At 44.5% G+C, this 14,474-nt stretch overlaps 1 protein-coding gene across 1 annotated transcript in view; it reads left to right on the top strand.

Moving 5' to 3' along the window:
• Positions 1-14,474, top strand: part of DNAH6 (dynein axonemal heavy chain 6) — a 3,261,518-nt gene that overhangs the window by 2,859,936 nt on the left and 387,108 nt on the right. Inside the window, 2 exon segments of the mRNA XM_029602297.1 lie at positions 8,866-8,985; positions 12,111-12,232. Of these exon segments, the coding sequence (XP_029458157.1) occupies positions 8,866-8,985; positions 12,111-12,232 (242 nt within the window).

Below are 14,474 nucleotides of genomic sequence, written 5' to 3'. Positions count from 1 at the left end.
GCTTTGAGGTCCTGAAATGCGGTAATGGCCTCAAGTGGCCACTGAGATGGATTTGCCCCTTTGTGGGTCAAGGCCATAAGGGGTGCTGCCAGGGAGGAGTAGTGAAGGTCCGGTAATAATTGGCAAAGCCAAGAAATCTCTGTAGAGATCGGAGACCTATGGGCTGAGGCCAGTTTCGAATGTTTTCAGCTTCTCAGGATACATTCTGAAGCCTTGGCTTGACATTATGTATCCGAGAAAAGGGACGGTCTCTTGCTCAAAAGAACATTTCTCTAATTTAGCATACAGCTGGTTATCTTGGAGACGTTGGAGAACGCAGGAGACGTCTTGGCGATGACTTTGCAGATCTTTAGAATAGACTAAGATGTCATAGAGATACATCATGACACATCGATATAACATGTCCCTGAAGACCTCGTTCATTAAGTTCTGGAAGACAGCTGGGGCATTGCAAAGGCCAAACGGCAGAGGCCAGATAGCTGGGGTCAGCGTAATTCCGCTGGTCTCTCTTTTTTACCCGATTTAATTTTCTGCTGCGCTACCGACCTGCCAACAAGAACTGCCAGGCTGATGCCCTGTCGAGATCATTTGATCCTGAAGATATTCCAGACCCTCCATGGCACATCATCGACCCTGCTAAGGTCATGCTGGCAGCCACGTACCTGGTCCCACCTGATCCTACTCTGATCCTCTCCAGTTTTGGCCTTGGGAGCCAAGTCCTCCCTGGGAGAAGGGGAGCAGGCGTTAATAACTGAGCTCATGTAAAAGAAGTACTGAAAAGCAGAAAAAACTGCTTTTATGTAATTTTTTTTTTTTTTTTTTTTTACTTAAATAAAAATTCCTCAGCAGAACGCTGAGTTATGAAGACCGACTCAGCGTCCATTTTCATTACTGGCCGATGGCCGGTTATGAAAAACGATGCCGAGTTTTCTGGCGTCGGTTTTTGTAACCGCCAGCCATGGCGGGGTCACGTTAGCATGGAGGCACTAAGATCGCGCAAGCGACCCTAGCACCTCCTTGCTAGCGAGACCCCCCTAATTTGTTTATAGCATGGTGCCTCCCTTGCAGGCGCCATGCACACATTAAGAAAGCGGGCGCTGTAAAGTCAGTGCCCGCTTTCTGCGATTATTATAGCATCGGCCCCTGGGAAGACCTTGAACTGGCCCTGGAAGTTCTTAGGGAGGCCTCGAGGAAGGCCTCAAGGAAGGCCTCGAGGAAGCCTCCAATCTTCCCCATAGGGCTTTTTTTTGTTGGGTTTTCTTCCATTTTCTTTAAAAACTTCATGAAACAAAATACTAAATGTTTTCGATGAAGGCACATTCCTACCACGTATATTAACTTATGTATACTGAAAATGCTCTCAGCAACAGCAGTTTGTCATGATAAATCTAAATATATTGGACACATGGCAAAAGACACAAAAAGCGGTTGATTTAGCAGAAGTTTGAAATTTGTCATCAGTTTTGCCAGTCATCCTAGCTTCCATGAACTGAAATTAATGCTCTCTCTACGAGCTGTGGGACACCAGCAATTACAGATGTGGAAGGATCTCTTAGTCTGCCACTAAATGCCCTTAGTTCTATTCTAAAGATAGAACAACATTTGAGCTATCCATACCTCTTGCCCTCCTCCCACCTAGGAGAGCTGGGTTTGTTGCTTCTTGTTATATAACCCGGCCAGTTTGCATTTTAAGGTGTGGCTATAATCAGTTCAGGTCAGAAACCAAAGAGTCAGGATGTATGTTTTTCCCTCCCTGGTGAGGCCTCCCTGCCTCTCCTCTGTGCACACCCTACCAGAGGGTCTCTTAAAGTTTAGTTACAGTATGCTGGAACCCCTGCGGGACTCCCACCCCAGCACTGAAGACAAGTGAGCCCATTTACTCCATAAATGAGGCAAGCACCTGTGACAGGCTGGAAGAAACCTGTTTATAGAAGGGACTGTGATTACCTGTTTCTTTGGAGAAGGTTATCTTCACTGGCTGGAATCAGAGGTCAGGGTTTGAAGACCAGTGAGTACATTCATCCAGGGCCGGAGGAACCACTATGCGAGCTAGGTCTGTGCCTAGGGTGCTGAGTGGTAGGGGGCGCCACGGTAGGCAGCGCCCTGCCTCCCCCCAACCCACCCCCTTGGCACCCTCCCGATGCCCCCTGGTGGTCCAGCGGAGGACCCGGGAGCGATTTGCTGCTCCCGAGCCCTCGGCTGCCACTAATCAAAATGGCGCCGGTGACCTTTAGCCCCTACCATGTGACAGGGGCCGAGGCCCCGGGAGCGGCAGATCGCTCCCGGGCCCCCACTGGACCACCAGGTGAGTTTTCTTTTGGTGGGGGGGTTGGGAGGGGGCGGCACAACGGGGGGGGGGGGGGGGGGGGAGGGCGGAAATTGCCTAGGGGGCCCAATCCCCTTGCACTGGCCCTGCATTCATCCCATGAATGTGGCAAGCACCTGTGACAGCAGAACAGCAGTCCATCCAGAAAACCTCAAGGCCTAAGCCTGTCGGAGGTCTTGAGCTTGGGCACTACTGTCACCGGACCCAACTTCTACTACCTGTTAATCTAGCCATGGAGTCTCGATCCTTTGCTACCACTGCCCTCATAGATACTGGAGCCAGAGGCAGCTTCATAATGGATGACATTGTGAACCTTTTGAAGATTCCAGTACAACTCCTAGAAGTTCCTCTTCGTATAGCTTCTATTCAAGGAGAACATCTCCCTGGATGTATCATGCCCTGCACAGTAGCCTTCCGTCTTACCGTGGGAATGCTAAACGAAGACGAGATCTCCCTATACGTCCTAAAGCATTCAACGCACCCAGTGATACTGGGCCTTCCCTGGCTCCAGACTCATGGACTCCAATTCAACTGGCAATCTCTCCAGCTAGTTCAGTGGGGCCCACAATGCCAAAAGAATTGCCTGAAGCAGGTATCCTCAGCAATGACCATCCTGAAGGCCACCACCCTCGCCGGTTTGCCGGCTCAGTACTCTGACTTCGAGGATGTTTTCTCAAAACAGAAAGCAGACACATTACTTCCACTCTGAAAATATAACTGTCCTATCTAACTCCTACCCGGTACTACACCTCCCAAGGGTAGGACCTATCCGCTCTCGCTCCCCGAGACCCAGGTGATATCCGAATATATGAAGGAAAACCTCGAGAGGGGATTCATTAGGCCTTCTGATTCACCAGCGGGAGCAGGCTTCTTCTTTGTTAAGAAGAAGGATGGAGGACTTCGGCCTTGCATCAATTACCGCGGATTAAACACTATTACCCGTAAAGATCACTACCCACTACCTCTCATCAGTGAATTATTCGACTGTCTACAAGGAGCTCAGATCTTCACGAAGCTCAATCTACGCGGAGCGTACAGCCTTGTGCGCATCCAGCCCGAGGACATATGGAAAACCGCATTTAACACCAGGGATGGCCACTATGAGTACACAGTGATGCCTTTCGGCCTTTGCAATGCTCCTGCGGTGTTCCAACGCCTGATGAATGAAATCCTTAGAGATCTCCTTTACTCATTCGTAGTGGTGTACTTGGATGAAGTCACATTGCTCCCATGTCAGAACCATCCTCCAACGCCTCTGAGAGAACCACCATTATGCAAAGCTTGAAAAGTGTATCTTCGAGCAGAATTGTTTACCATTCTTAGGGTATATTATTTCTAACCAAGGATTTACTATAGATCCCGGAAAACTCCAGGGAATTTGTGGCTAGCCCTAGCCAGTCAGTCTCCGAGCCTTACAGAGATTTCTTGGATTCACAAATTATTATAGAAGCTTTATAGCCAACTACTCAACATTAGCCGCTCCACTCACCGCAATGACCAGGTTTGGAGTCCTCAAGTGCAATCAGCTTTCCACGCACTGAAAGAAGCATTCTGTACTGGACCCTGTTTAAACATCCTGATCCCAGTCATCCATTTGTCGTCGAAGTAGACGCGTCCGCTATCGGAGCCGGTTCAGTACTAAGTCAATACTCCTCCAAGGTACACTAGTACCATGCTCCTTTTATTTGCATAAATTTTTGCCTGCGGAGCAGAACTACACTATTGGCGATCGGGAATTTCTCACTGTTAAACTCGCACTTCAAGAGTGGCGCCCCTGGCTGGAGGGCACTCAACACCGATTCACTATATTCATGGATCATAAGAATCTGGAGCACCTCAAGGAAGCACAATTATTAAATCTGAGACATGCCTTCTGAGCATTATTCTTCGAATGATTCAACTTTGAATTGTGTTACCGCCCAGCCTCCAAAAACCTTCATGCGCATGCACTGTCGCCCTCTTTCAAGCCCAAAGATACCCCAGACATCCCAAGGCATATTATTGACCCGGCCTGTGTGTCCCTAGCAGAAACCACAACGGTACCGGCTGGTAAAACCGTCATCCTACGGCGGCTACGTGAACGCATACTCCGCTGGGCCCATAACTCAAAATTGGCTGGCTATCCAGGGCAAGCAAGAACTTTGGAAATGTTGAGGTGTTTTTACTGGTGGCCCAACATGGTCTCTGACTCCCATAAATATGTAGATTTATGCCCAACCACCTACTGGCCAGCCATGGGGACTTCTGCAGTCACTACCAGCACCCATGGAACCTTGGGCCAGCATATCTACAGATTTCATCACCGACCTTCCACCATCTTCTAACAACACTGTCATCTGGGTCATAATTGACCGCTTTTCCAAAATGGCACATTTCATCCCACTCCGGAGCCTCCCATCGGCCCCTGAACTCGCTAAACTGTTCGTGACTCACATCTTCCGAATTCATGGATTACCGAAAGAAATAGTGTCCGATAGAGGTCCTCAATTCGCCGCGAGGTACTGGCGGTCCTTTTGCCAAAAATTTAACATCCAATTGAGCTTCACTTCAGCATACCATCCTCAGGTGAACGGACAAGCCGAGAGGACCAACCGGACCCTGAAAGCCTTCCTCAGATCAGCAAAATGATTGGGCCGACTTGCTCCCTTGGGCCAAGCTATCTCATAATACGCATCTTGCTGCTGCCACAGATGTATCCCCATTTACGGTGGTATTCGGGCGCCAACCACAACTTCCATGACCGATACCCCTCTCAGTGCCTTCGCCAGCAGCACAATCCATGGCACAAAGTATTCGTAACATATGGAACCAAGTCAAAGAACGATTCTCTCAAGCCGCAGAATGTTCCAAGAAGTTCGCTGACGCCCACAGACGGTCAGCTCCACTCTTTAGACCTGGACAAAAGGTATGGCTAAGCACCAAGCATATTAAGCTTCTACTTCCCTCATATCGGCTGGCACCTAGATACATCGGGCCTTACCCTATTCTCAGGAGGGTAGGTGCAGTCACGTGCCAACTACAGTTGTCGCGATCCATGGGTATCCATAATACTTTCCATGTGTCTCTATTGAAACCACTCATGCTGTCCTGGCCATCCCGCAAGGATCCACCTCCACCTCAAGTGTCCACCGAGCCAGAGCATACCCTCCAGGTAAGAGGTCCTTGACGTCCGTTGGCGTCGAGGACGTTGGGAGTATTTAATCTCTTGGGAGGGATATGGGGCTGAGGAGAACTCATGGGAGCCTTCACAAAACATCTTAGACAAAGACCTCCTCAGGGCCTTCCATAGGGTTCACCCAGACATACCTCACCCGAGGAGGGGGAGGCCTAGAAGGGGAGGTACTGATGTGCATCCCATCCGTACTTGGCCAGCGCACGGCCTGCTCACCTCTCCAACTCCTCCTGTGGTCCCGGGTCTTCCTCCCCTGCAGTGGTGGCCAGCACAGCTAGGCCTTGGCATCCCGCGGCGGTGGTCCCAGGCCTTTAACCTCCAGCCAGGCCTCACGGCGAGGGTCGGCATCCTCCATGGCGTCAGCCACAGCCTTAGGCGCGCGCTTGCAGATCACCCAGCACCTTAAAGGGCCAGGGGCGGATCCCAGCTCCACGGCACACCCTGATTGATGGGACTATATCAGGAAGTTCCTACCCTGACTTCCTTGCCTTGGCAATCGGGTCGACACCGTGAGTGTTTCTAGTTTACCTCTGCGTTCCAGTCCTTTGTCCTAGTCTCGTTCCAACTTCTGTTTCAGTCCTGTTTCAGTCCTGTTCCAGCATCCTTCTGTCCCAGCCTCCATTGTCTCCTTGTCTCCCCAGGTAGTACCTTCGGACTACCTTCTCGGTACAACCTCGGCTTTCCTTGACTACGTTTGATCGCTGCCTGCCTCTAACCTTCTGCCTGCTTCCATAACCAAGTCTACATGCTGCCTAGAACTGACCTCTGCTTGAACTCGACCACGTCTGACTGCCTCTTGGAACTTGACCTCTGCTTTGGCTGACCATCCCACAGACTGACTTCTGTTAATTGACCTTTGCCTTGCTTGACTATCCACGGACTGATATCTGGCTCTGACCTTGGCATTGGCTGACCACGCTTCCTTGAACCTGGCATTGATCCTAGCCATTTTTTCTGAGACACTCTTCAGGCCCTTTCAGGCACCCAGGACTTCCTGCCTACAGGTCAACCACGCACCCTTGATTGTAGTGGGCACACCCATGAACTTCTTATCTAGGATATCCTATGGGGCCCACCTAAGTCCAAGCGGCCGGATACCCAAGGGCTCAACCCGGGGGGACCTCGGGCTGCCAGTGGTGAAGCTAGACCTAGCCTCTGTCTCCTCATGTGCTCCGCCTCCTGGTGGCAGGCACTCTCTGGGTCCGACCAGGGAGCCTACCAAACCTGCACTAGGCCAAGGGTCCACCTCCTGGTGCAACAGAGACTTAAAGAACTAAATATGTATACCATAGAGGAGAGAAGAGATAAAGGATATAAAAATGACATTCAAATATAAATCAACGTTAAGAAAAAATGTCAGGCAATATTTCTTCATGGAAAGGATGGTAGATGCAGAAACAGTGAAAGTAAATTCAAGAAAGCATAGGCCAAGCTCAGAGGATTTTGAAAAACCATAAACCTACAGCAACAGAAAGGGAGCTGGGCAAACTAGATGGTCCTTGAGGGCTTTAGCTATCATAATCTATGCTTCAAAAGAGAAAAAAAAAGGAATTCAAATAGAGTATTCTACAGACCAAACAAAACTCAGAAAGTGCAAATCAAGACAAAAGGCAATTTATGCAGCATCATGTACTAAAGGCTCCAACAGGAGGAGGACTGGACAATGGGACCCCTGGAGAGATACTGTTGGGCTAGAAGACCATTAAAGGAAGGGCCACTGCACAGTGAGGGAAGAGCTGTCAGCAGTTTTGGGGCAGCTGACAGTCCCATCTCTCTGTGCTGCCGAATCTCTCCAGGCCCTTTTGTAGCAAGAAGTGGTCAGAGTAATGGCAGGTTCTGGGGGCTCAAAGAATGTTCAGTACTTTGATTACCCATTACCTCTCTCTTCTCTGTAACAGCACATTTCATGTTCAAAATGAAATGGCACAGTTAGAGGGAGGAGAGTGCTGCAGAAGCCAGCTGAGCTGTACTTACTCCAAGGGCCTATAATCCATGATTTTATTTTTATTATTTGTATCTGATCACCTGCTTTTAATTGCAAAATCCCAAACGAGATTATAACAATTCTACAAGTTAAAACAATAGAATAAAAACAGCACAGTCCATTAAACAGTAGCATGCCTACAATTCCTCTCTCTAACCTCAAACCCAATTAGCAACATAAACAAATCTTATATGCACATAAACAATACATATAAATAATACACAACTCTAAGATCCATACACAATATTTTCCACAGTCCTAAATGATAACAGCCATTATCTCCATCCATTTAACTCAACTCCCAATTAAGATAAATGCATCAAATCTCTACACAAAATAAGATACAAGAAATACCAGAATTATGTAACCCCAAAAGGTAAGTAAACATTATGTACACACACAATCCTGTGGATTCAAACATTTACTCTTCCCAGGCAAGTTATAGCAGGGAGAGAGGTAGGAGACAGATGATGGAAAAAGGAGGGAGAGAGATGATGGTGGTTGGGTAGATGGTTGTGAATTGGATTGGATTGGAGACAAGAGACAGATGAGAAAGGAGGGATCTAGATTACCAAGATAAGTGAGGGATAGAGGAGAAATGAAAGAGGATTGGATGGGAAAGAGATAGGAAGGGTAAGGTGAAGGAAATGAGAAAGAGAGCTGGGGGAGGGTGGGATGGTATAGAAGAAACAGATGAGGGAACGTGGGAATGAATAGAGATGGAGAAAGGAGCGGAGGTGATAGATGGGTGGAGAAGAGATAATGAAAGAAAGGAATAAAAGGTGGCAATGGAAAGAGATAAGGGAAGGAGGAGAGAAAAGAGGGCAAGAAAGAAAGTCATGTAGAAGTAGAAGGATGAGTTTGTGTTTGTGAGCAGAAAGATGTGCATAAGAAGAGGGGATGAGATTGTGAGGAAAGGGAAGAAAGGAAGGATGCATATGTGAAAGAAGGGGAGAAGAATAATGGAAAAGCATAGTAAATACCATGAAGTTGGATAAGGAGAATAAAATAAAAATGAAAACAAACGTGACAGAAAAAAAAGGACACAGGCCAAAAGCCTAAGAAGGTGGCAGAAGATAGAAAATATAAAAGAAAGGTTAAGAGAATAGAATGACTCAGAGAAGAAAATTTAGAGGTTTGAGGAAATAGAAAATATAGAAAAATGGAAAAAGAAAGAAATATGCTAATATGTTCATATGTTCATATGTTCTTATACAAGTTAATTGCAAGTTAATTGTAGATCACCTGAAAATCCGAATAGCCAAGGATCTGTGAAGAAGGGTTTTGGTACTATTGCTACTGGGAAGTGGTGATTCATCCCTCTCTTAAAATTGATAAGAAATTGTACTAAATAAATATTATCAAAATATTAATATTTTATAGGTGAGATTACATATGGTGGACGAGTTACAGATTCTTGGGATCAAAGATGTTTGCGTACAATCTTAAAGAGATTTTTTTCTCCACAAATACTTGAAGATGACTACAGATATTCAGGATCAGGTAAATAAAAAGTTATTTTTAAGTAGTTTCTTCTTAGGGTAATAAAGTCTGAATAAAATTCACCCCCTGCCGTTGAAGCAGTGAGCTGCGCTGTATATGTATTCAAAGTGAAGTAATCAGACTTAATCGGTTTGGGGTAGTAACCGCCGCAACAAGGAAGCTCCTCCCATGCTTATTTATTTGCTTATTTATTTGCTTCCCTGGTTTTGTTAAGGGCTACGCCCTAAAGTTAACTGTATTTATCTGTTCTTTATAAGGGCTTCGCCCTAAAGTTCATGTTTTACTGTGAACCGATGCGATGTGCGAACGGACATCGGTATATAAGAGACATTAAATAAATAAAATAAATAAATAAATTTATTTAATTGTTATTTATTTATTTAAAGTGTTTGTATACCGTCTTTACAGACAGTGTTTAATCAAAACGGTTTACATAACTAAATAAAAAAAACAAATGTAATAAAGATTAAACTTAAAAGAAACATAAAATTATCAAATTATAGAAGCGCAAAATTACAAAAATATTCAATAAAAAATAAAAAGTATCTAAAACAATAATAGTTTACATAAAATAAATCAATATATAATATTCTGGTTCCTGATTTTCGGACTGTCTTCCTGGTTTCATTCTCGGTACGTCTTCTCTCTGCTGTTTCTGCTGCCTGCCCCGACCTTGGACCGTTCTACTGGACTACGTCTGTTCCGGGGAGACCTCTCCTAAGGCCCCAGCGGCCCGGGTCCTCACAGATTCCTACTGGGGGGACCATGGGCTTCCCAGGGTGAAGAGCTCTTGCCCAATCTCCCAGCTCCGTGCTGCCTCCCGGCCAGTCTTCACAGCAGTGGTCCACCCACTGCCTTTCCTTCATCTTCACGGCCCGGCCAAGGGTCCACCTCTCCAGTGATACAGTTCACAACACATTGTTGTGATAATTTCATCACTGTTGTGATGCCAACAAGAAAACTTTGCATCTTGGAATTCATATGGCATCATACCTATTGTGATATATTCGGCATGGTCCTCCAGTATCAACACAGTACTGTCTGCCAACACTCAATGAATAACAACCCTACCTATGAAAAAGAATACCACAAATATTACACCAGAATCTAAAATATCAATACACCTATCAGGAAAACGAACAGGCCACGCTGCTACAGATCCCTACAGAGAAACCACATGTTTAAAAGAATGCTTCATCTCAGTCTTTGCATGCAGAAACACAAACTCTCACCAAACACAGAATAAAGCTACATAAAGCATAATAGAAATGTGCAGACAACACTAAACTGTAAAACGTATCACGCCAGACTTTATACAGTGCAACAATGGAAAAAACAAAAATGTCACCATTCCTTATTAAACAATCAATAAATCAAGATATATAAATCATGAATCATAATATAAAATCATACTAATAAAATAATTTCAAACAGATGATGAATAGAATATCCAATAATAAAGACTTATGCAAATTTTGAAACCTTTACCAAACACCAATAACATATTTCAAACAGCAGAACCATCACATACTACCCAATAATTTAAAATGGTGGTCAATCAAGAAAAATGAACGTAAAAAGCCACCTTTACTTATCCTCTCCAGCAGTTCTCCTACTCCTTTCCCTTGCAGGCCACACCAGAAGCAGCAGCAGCTGCTGAAGCTGTCCTCACGGTCCTCTTCCTTAGGGACCACAACCAGTCTCTTTCTCTCTCTCTCCCACACGCACACCAGTCACAGCCTCAGAACCAGTTTCTGTCTCTCACACACCAATCATCTCCCCAACCAGTCTCTCTCTCTCACACACACAAGCACACACATACCAGTCATCTCCCTGATCAGTCTTTCTCACACATATAGACGCCACCTCTCTGGCCAGTCTCTCTCTCAATCACACAATGCTCTCACTCTCTCTTACTTACATCAGGATTTCAATCACACACATGCTCTCTCTGTTTCACTTACACACAAGCTCTCAATCACACACATGTTCTATCTTATTTACAAACAGGCTCAATCACACACATGCCCTCTCTCTCACAGCCACAAGCCAGCCAAAATCATGCTCCATCTCTCTCGCGCACACACATTGACACACACAAGCATCTTCCCTGTCACACACAGAAGCACCATTCCTTTCTCACATACACATGCACAGAAGTACCATTCCTTTCTCAAATACACATCACATACACACACACACAAGCACCATGTCCTTTCTCACATACACACACACACAGAAGCACCCCTTCCGATCCTCAAATACATATGCACACAAAGGCCCCCAGCTGAACAGCTCATCTCCGGCGGCAGTTAGCAGCACCGGTCTTCTTTTCTTCAGCCCTGCCGGCCTCCATCTTCCATTTTTTTGGGCCCCGCTGGCTTCATCTTCATTTCTTTGGCCCCCGTCGCTGGCTGTGCTGATTTTCTTTTTCTTCAGCCCTGCCGACCTCCATCTTCATTTCTTCGGCCCCCAATCTTCATTTCTTTGGCCCCGCCAGCTCCGATCTTCATTCTCTTCGGCTCCCGCAGGCTGCAAGACACCATTAACAGCCAAGCGACGCCACCGTGGAGTCGAGACCACGTGACTAGCTAGACCAGCCCACCGGGGGAAGCCCGATCCCCGATAGGCCAATCCACCCCCTGGCGCAACGCGATACCATACTGCGAGTTGCACAATTTGACAAAGCAATGAAATAAATATGAAATTTGCCTAACCATGCCCATTTTTATTGCAGATGATACCGCACCATATTTCTGATTTATTTATAGTTTTTTTTAATGAATCTAGGCCCTAATTTGCTGTAACCATTGTAGACCTACCTTGTTTTTAACATGCTTTGATCTCTTCAGCTAGAAAGGCTTGATATAAAGAAACGATGATGATGATGATGATGATGATGATGAACATAAAATGTTCTAGCTTTATTTAAAAACTTCATAATTAAGTGAAATTAATGATATATTGAGATTTCATAGCTCTTATTTCATTCTGGCTTTTCTGAAAATGTTTCAGATTTAAACATCATTATTTAGTTGATACATTCCTTTAATTTGTAGAGAACTTGTCTGTTTACAGATAAAATACAATTTATTTACAGTATTTTTTTTTCATTTGAATAATAGGAATATATTTTGCTCCTGAGACTGACAGTTTACAAGATTACAAAGAGTATATTGAAAATCTTCCATTGACTGATGATCCTGAAATATTTGGAATGCATGAAAATGCCAATTTAGCTTTCCAGGTTTGTGAACATTTTTTCTTTCTAAAGTTAATTATTGGAAATGAATTATCCTTTGTAGTTTAAACGAAATGTTTGATTTGATTATCATAGGCTGTTAAGCACAAGTAATAAACAAAAGTCTATCCATTGTTTAATGTATTTTTTATTTCATATGATTATATTCTATTATTACAACATTTTTACTTTAACCTTTCTTTCCTAGGTAGGAAAGGTGGTCCATCAATATATCATTGCCCCCATTTTATCTATATAAACAATTTAATGATTTTAGTGGCCTAAATTACCTTAAATTAGTATTACTGTTTTGCAAAAAAAAAGTTAAATATATCTGGGAAAACTGTGCACAGATGCTGATGAACCAATTTTTATGTATGATTTTAGAATTCTGAGCCCTGTACTTATGCACCACAATTAATAATGTGTAGCCTGATATTGCCCTTATTTTGGCAGATACTGTGATCAGTAAACTAAAATTCATATGGTACAATTTTCAAAACTGTGTAATTTGCTTCATATTCCATAAATACTTTTACCTATGCACTTTGCACTGTTCTCAAAAGGAAAGAACATACATATTTTCTCAAAATAATTGCCTTCCTCCCCTTCTCTGCCTGAATCTTGAGATCACAGATAGCATCAGGTTGAAACTGTATCTGGTCTAGCCCCTCCCTTCCTGTTTCTCCCCACATACTGCACAGGATTGTTAAAATTAGAGAGGGAAAGTATGGTTGGAGCAGGTGAAATTCAGAGAGTTCTCAAGTATGCAAATAGTTCTATTTTTATGATGGCCCCTAGGCTACCATTTCTTTTATGTATTTTGCAATTCACTTGGTTAGTATGAGTCCTATCACATGCCTTTTTGTTTATTTACATTTGTGTATTAGGTTTGCTCCTTTTCCATTTTTGCATATAAACCAGATATGCAGAACCAATTATAAGGCTCTCTACACAAGACAAAACTCTACAATTATTATGTTCATGCAGTAAATATATTAAGCTGACTTGGCTCCAAAGAAAACCTGAATATGAATCAGCCTTTAAGTGTAGGCCTCCTTTCAAAAACAAAAGAATCTGCTGCCTCTCTACCAAATCCAAAAGCTGATGTATCACTAACTTGGAAATCCAGATTTCTATTGTCTTTTTTTGGTCAGATGTTTTGTAATGTATTCATACCTCTTAAATAAGTGTTTTAAATAAATAAATACAGCAAAACACTCATTTTTTGGCATGAATGGGAAATAGTCTATGCCAGTGTGATGAAGTGTATGTCCCCAGGCTGAGAACCATAGAATCAATAGGGGGAATACTCAAGAGGGAGGGTGAAGAGAACCAACCTTTTGTTTTTCTACCAAGAGAGTTCAAAAAGCAGTTGCAGCTGTGGGAAGGGAGCAGGCTGGCTGACTGGGCGAATCAGAATAGTTCAGGAGAGGGGGCCTCAGGCCAATAAAAAGGGAACCTCAGGAGACCTACTTCAGTCTCCCTTGGGAGGCGAAGGCGACAAGGCCTCCCTGTGGAAGGAGGTTGTGAAGCAGTAAAGCCGGCCGGACCAGGAATCTCGACCCTCTAAAAAAAAGAGCAAGGTTTGCTGAGGTTTAATTTCCTTTGGGATTTTGTTCTCCCCTTTTCTGTTTTGATTCGCTGAAGTTGTGGATCAAGATTAAAAGACTTATAAATGCACTACCTGGTGAGTCAACGGGGTGGTAAGACTTATTAAGTCTGGGGCTTCCGGTGGCTCCACTGATGGGGCTGATGGTGGAAATCAGGTTCAAGACACCGGTCAAGAAAACACTTGAGATTTGCCCCAGACTAATAAATTATTATCTGGGGTCACAAAGAGGGATGTGGAACCAGTTAGGTGCATTCCAGAAGAGAGAGACTAGGATCAAACCAGGGTATTGCATCACAAAATGTTGGCAGTAGTGGGATCATGAAACCATCTTCCTAAGCCTTGAGAGCCTGACCAGATCACTGAGGGAACCGGAAGGGATTGCAAGGCACAGACCAGACCAGGGATGAGCCATGGAGAGCTCTAGATTTGTCTTGGTTCCAGCAAGAGTACCTGGAGTTAACAGTACCAGTCAGAAGGAGTGTGGTGTCTCAGGGGCTGGCATTTATGGTTATGTGCTTGACAAGGAAATTGGGGTTACAGAGTATGCTGATGTATAAAGGGAAATTTTGTGTAGCTGTCATGCTCAGAGACTACACTGTAGAGTTCCGAATGCTTGCCAACTGAATTAGGGCG

This window comes from Rhinatrema bivittatum, chromosome 1 (assembly GCF_901001135.1).
Source record: "Rhinatrema bivittatum chromosome 1, aRhiBiv1.1, whole genome shotgun sequence".
NCBI classification, from domain to species: domain Eukaryota; kingdom Metazoa; phylum Chordata; class Amphibia; order Gymnophiona; family Rhinatrematidae; genus Rhinatrema; species Rhinatrema bivittatum.
The sequence above is the reverse complement of the archived record's forward strand: the minus strand, read 5'-3'. Positions and strand labels throughout refer to the sequence as shown.